This window comes from Suricata suricatta, chromosome 2 (genome assembly GCF_006229205.1).
Source record: "Suricata suricatta isolate VVHF042 chromosome 2, meerkat_22Aug2017_6uvM2_HiC, whole genome shotgun sequence".
Taxonomy (NCBI): domain Eukaryota; kingdom Metazoa; phylum Chordata; class Mammalia; order Carnivora; family Herpestidae; genus Suricata; species Suricata suricatta.
The window spans coordinates 34433834-34439395 of NC_043701.1; the positions used below are offsets into that span (position 1 = coordinate 34433834).

The window sequence follows — 5562 nt, forward strand, 5'->3', positions numbered from 1 at the left end:
CTTGCCTTTATCTTTGCTGCTACAAATAAGCATTTCAAACTTAGTCTTAATTTAATAGAAAAAATACATCATTGATTATTAAGGAATACACATAAGACTAACAATATATATGTACATAAACGACTGTCCTCTGCTGGCTTTTTATTTGGTGCCGGGCAAAAACAGGGGGATTCTACTAGTTTGTTTGGGATATAGTGTGAGAAAGGGAATTTGGCACTCTTGGTATATTTTATACTATCCTTTATTATTTAACATATGTAGGCTAAATAGTAATAAGAAATGGATCCTTTTTATGATGGATAAGTTGTTTGATGCCAAAGTAAAGCTCAAGCTACACATTTATTTTTAGTGCATTTCAGAATAATAATGCCACAATATTTTCTCCAAAAACTTTTATAATAAACACTGGATATAAAATTTCTGGAGAGTAGTGAGCAAAAAAAACTGAGAGCTGAAAATCTTTCACAGCTTTTTGGCTTGTCTGACATTCTTTTTCCCTAAGCCTCAACTCTCCCCCATGATTACAAAAGAAAAGCAGAATCTTCTTTCCAAGAAAATTTGTATTAGTGGTGATGTCTTCTTCACTTCACTTTCCACACAGACACTAAACTGTTTTCTGAATAATTGAACTTAATTAATTTCATAAAATATATTATTTCTTTTTAAATTTCCCACACACTTTAAGAAAAAGACAATACCAGTATGGAAATATATCTAATAAATATTTTTTTCAGTATAGTATACTAGTATTATGGCTACTGACAGAATTTATCTTTGACTAAGAGAATCTAAAGCAGATCATAACAAAAATGGGCTAAAAGAAAGACCTTACAATCTACTGTCATTTGTTCTGTCATCTCTATAAAGTTAATGGGTTGGAAAAATGGTCAGCCTTTGGAACCAAAGTTGATATTTAATTGAAAGGAAATGCTTTTTTAATTGTAATTTCTCCCCCCACCCCCTGCACCCCTGTAATTTCTTTAGTTTTTAAAAAATGCTAGCATGAATGTGAAAAAGAACCATGGAGGGTAAAATGAGAGTTCTTACTCATCTGCTTATTAGTAATAAAAATATAGATAAATATTTGAGATGAGTAAAAATGATTTTTTCCATGTGCTATAAAGGAAATCACACTGAAGGGAAGATATGTATGTTTATTTTTTAAGAAAATTGTTTTTAATTTTGTCAGAAAGAATGATTTGGAGGAATAAACTGGTGACTGGGCTAATTGTACGGGTTAAATGACCATATTTATGAAATAGTGGCAACAGACCTCTAAATAATTTTAATGATAAGAAATAACATGACATATTGATAAGGATGAAGGTATTCAAATGAAGAAACGTGAAATTAGCTGGATCAGCCTCATGTCCAACAAAATGGTAGCTCGCTACTGTTTTGGTATAATAGCCATGCAAATTTTTATTTAAGGCCTTTTACAAAAGCCATAGTAATATGGGAAGCAGTTTTCCTTTTAATTGGTCAGAAATGAGAAAAAGTTTAAAAGAAAATCCTTGTGGAAGTCTTACTGTAATTCTGTTATGAAGTTATTATGATGCCAAGTACTTGTGCCTGGTTGTTAAGGTGCTTTTACTCTATACCCTGTAGTCTACCATTTGTAAACACATCTTTTTGATGTTTCTGCCAACATCCTGGCAACAAAGCAGTGCAATTTCAAATGAGCTAATTAACTTAATTGTTGATGAAGCATGAAACAGTTCATTCACCCTGTTAGCTGCTCCCTGACAACATAAGAGTCTGAGCCTGTGAAGTTACTCATCTCCATAAACCTATCTGTAGCTCTCTGTTTAGATCTCTTGTATGGCGGAATTGTGCATGGAAAATGTTTCATACAAGATGCATATTCTTATTTGAAAAGGAATCTCTTAAAATTAAACAAAATTATCACCGTATAAAGAAATTAAGGATACACAAAGTTTTGATTTTAAGCTAGAGAAGCTGTATCTTTGTCATACGACTAGACGACCATGTGTGTTTTGCTCTGATCCTGAGGGCAACAAGTAACAAAGGTAGATGAAATACAATTATTTCTTGACATTTTGGCTCCTAGTAAATTTCCTCTTTTCATTCTTGTTGTTAAATAAATTTCAAATATCATTATTTAAAGGAAGTAATATCAAGTTTTTGATTAAAAAATAAACCTATGAAATATATCTGTTTCAAGTTGGGTATATTACATGATGCCTCATGTAATTTTACTTAAAATTTTTGTTAAAAACTTGAAATTTAAGTGAATCCTGTGCACATCTCCCAATTATTAATGGCACTATTACAGTTGGTTAGTATTTTTCATTCATTCAAAAATCCCTATTGAATGACTTGTTAAAGTAGTTTGGTGAAGAGGTAAGGATGGACAATCACCTTCTTAGCTTGACTTTGGTCATGAACTTGTTGGAACACACAGATAACTCAGAGGGTGCTTATGATGGACCTTTACTTCCCCCTCAGCTTTCTCTTGTTAATTTACAACCATATGCTTAAAACTCCCCTGAACCCACCCCCTTCCCTAAAAGATGTATGAAACCTACTTTAAAAACTGTCCAAAATCTTCACAAATGCTTTCACAGCCTGGCCATTTGCAAACTCCGTGGCCGTACAGAGTGTGAGAAGCCCCAGTCTCCTCGTGTGACGAGCTGGTAAAAGAACACGGCGTCAGAGTCATCTCAGAAAGCCATAATCGTTGCAGGCTGCTAGCGCCTGTCAGGTTACGATCAGTGACAAACAGGTCAAAACAGGTCAATTCAGCTCAGAGCAGTCAGAAAAATTTAATCGTTCTATTGAATAGTTCAACTGCCAAGGCTAGATGATGTTCCAATTAGAGGAGAAATAGAGCCAAAGATGACTGTTAATAAAGGATGAAAAACTAAGAGGGCTGTATAATATCATATGCTAATCTTGCCATATGACCTTAATGTAACATTTACCTCTAAATAAAAAATATATATTCATATGTGGTCAAGTGAAATACACCTATGTTTTTAAGAAGGTAATAGGACATCCACTGTAAGATTTTTGAAATGCTCTTTTTAAAGAAGATGTGGACCTTTAGGAACATTTACATTGTTTAATATTTATGTTTGAGCCATACATATTTCCACTAGTTATTGCTGATTAAAAAAATTCTACTTTGGAACAGTATTCATTAGCTACATCCTTCTATAATTATCAAAGACTTTTGATAAGTATTATATCAGATGGAGAGATCCTAGAAAAATCAACCAACTTCTACAATATATAATCATCAAATTATCTCAATTAAAACAACAGCATGAAAGCATTCAGAAACATACCATTTTTTAAGGATGAAAACTAACAAGAAAAATTTTTCATGATACTCAAATGAAGACAAGAAATACCACCAAATTACAGCATTCTATTTTAAAATGTACTGTAATTAAATATAGTACAGTATATATAAAATCTTCATGAGAAAGAATTTGTTATAGCTAGGCAGACACTCATATTACATAATGGAATACTATCAATCCACACACTCAAATATGATGTTGAGAGCAAAATACCATAGGAACCTAAGTCACTCCTGCACTTATGTTTCATCCTTTAAAAATAATTTTTATGTTAAGCAATATTTTAGCTTATATATTTTATGTAAATTATTTTAAATGACTTGATTAGATATGGCTACATGCTTGAATAAGTGGAAGTAAATGGAAAAAGTGCATGGGTGCTCCTTTTATCAAGGCGTTTTTACAAAACTAAAATAAAACAAGAAGTTGAAAATTATCTAACATAATGTATTCAATGTTGGTAACTGAAATCAAGTAATTTTCCCGATGAATTTTAAGTCAGATTTATTCAGAGTTACCATCATCAGTTTATTTTTTATATAACTATTAATTCCCTCATGCTCCAAGAATTAAGAAAAAAAAGGTAAACCAGATATTTTATCTTCTGGTTTATTATGCCTGTGTTTGTACCCTGTGTACACTGATTCTCTAATATCTATGGACATATTCTTAAGTATATGTTTTTCAACATATACCACGGGGGATATGTATGCATCTTTAGTTATTTGAAAGGGGTTCTTAAGTATAAAAATGGTAAAATGTTCTCATTTCAGCAATCCAGCTCATCACAACATATTAGCCATAAAAATATGTTGACACAGTAATTGCACACGCATGTATTAAAAAATAACTTTCTTTAGGCCATTCCCTGCTGAATCTATCAAATTCCTGGTATTTGAACTACTTTCCGTAGTGAAAATAATATATAAGGTAAATAATCTAAAGGTTTTTATTTAATTTGTTCCACACATTTTGCCCCTGTTAAGTACAGACCAAAATCCTCAGTTTTATGAATGGTGGAAGTAAAAGTTGGTGACAGATAAATATAGAATAAAGCTCATAAGATTTACCTGTCCCGCCTTGCACTTAGAACTGAAGACTGTCCATTCACTATGGAATGATGGGTTATTGGTGGTGATGCTTTGGAAGTGGTGGAGGAGGTAGTCGAGGAGGAATTGTTAGTAGTGAGGTCTAGCCCTCCATGTTTAATGCCATTGTCTTCCATACTGTGAACTCCAGTCACTTCTTTCCATAACTGCTGAATCTCAGCAGGACTTAAGCCAGCTATAAAATGAAAGAAAGCCCCACTAATACAACAAGGTAAAGTTCATATAATGAGCTTAGTGTCATTACTGGATTAATGCCAACAACAAAAGTGATGTTACAAGCATAATTAATATACAATAATAAATCACTTTACAACATCAGCACCATAGCCTTTCTCATGAATAATCAGATATTTGCTAAATACTACCAATTTGGGAACAGTACTGGGAATAATTGGAACTACTATCAAGGATTAATGGGAAAACCCAGATAGTTCTATCTGAAAGTTAAACTATTTAACTTTTAACAGCAGCTTTTACTTATTGCTAGTTTTAGGTTTTTATCAGTGAGGAACTGAAAAGGAAATCGATTTTGAAATGAGATATGCCAAAAGAAATGAAAAGAAAAAAAAGAAGTAAGGAGGATAAACAAAAACGTCAGGGAATAATAGTAAACATTCAACTCAGAAAAAGAATACACTTGACAATTAACTTTGACAAAGTTACTTTGCTCTTTCTCAGACAAACAAAATAACTGAGTTTCATTTGGAGGTCCTAAACATGTCAATATTCTTACCTACATGGATCAATTAAGTAGATAATATGAAAACTTCATTTTTAGGCCAATAGAATAAATGAACTATTCATTTTAAACAATGCCTTGTTTCAGATCATGAAAATTTATCAGATCTATGAAGAATGAAAACAGAACATGAAGGCACAGTCTTTTAGCTTTTAACTATAATTCTGAAATAAGGAATTGAGAGATTACTGTTTACATATTTGACTTATATAATAGTACTTATATGTGCTAAGTACTATACCTTCATGTATTCTCTCTATACCTATGTTCCTTAATCCTCACTAAATCCAGTGGAGTTGATAACTGTATTTTAATCAGTTCATGGATAAGTAAGCAAAGTGAGAGAGAGGTTCAAAATGTACCCAAGGTCACAAAGCTTCTATGT

The 5562-nt window shown here is 32.2% G+C and overlaps 1 protein-coding gene across 1 annotated transcript in view; it reads right to left on the reverse strand.

Moving 5' to 3' along the window:
- Window positions 1-5562, reverse strand: part of FOXP2 (forkhead box P2) — a 396567-nt gene that overhangs the window by 43745 nt on the left and 347260 nt on the right. The window contains exons 8-9 of the mRNA XM_029924675.1: window positions 4400-4613; window positions 2550-2654 (exon numbers count right to left, since the gene is read on the reverse strand). Of these exons, the coding sequence (XP_029780535.1) occupies window positions 2550-2654; window positions 4400-4613 (319 nt within the window). The remainder of the gene's footprint in view (window positions 1-2549; window positions 2655-4399; window positions 4614-5562) is intronic.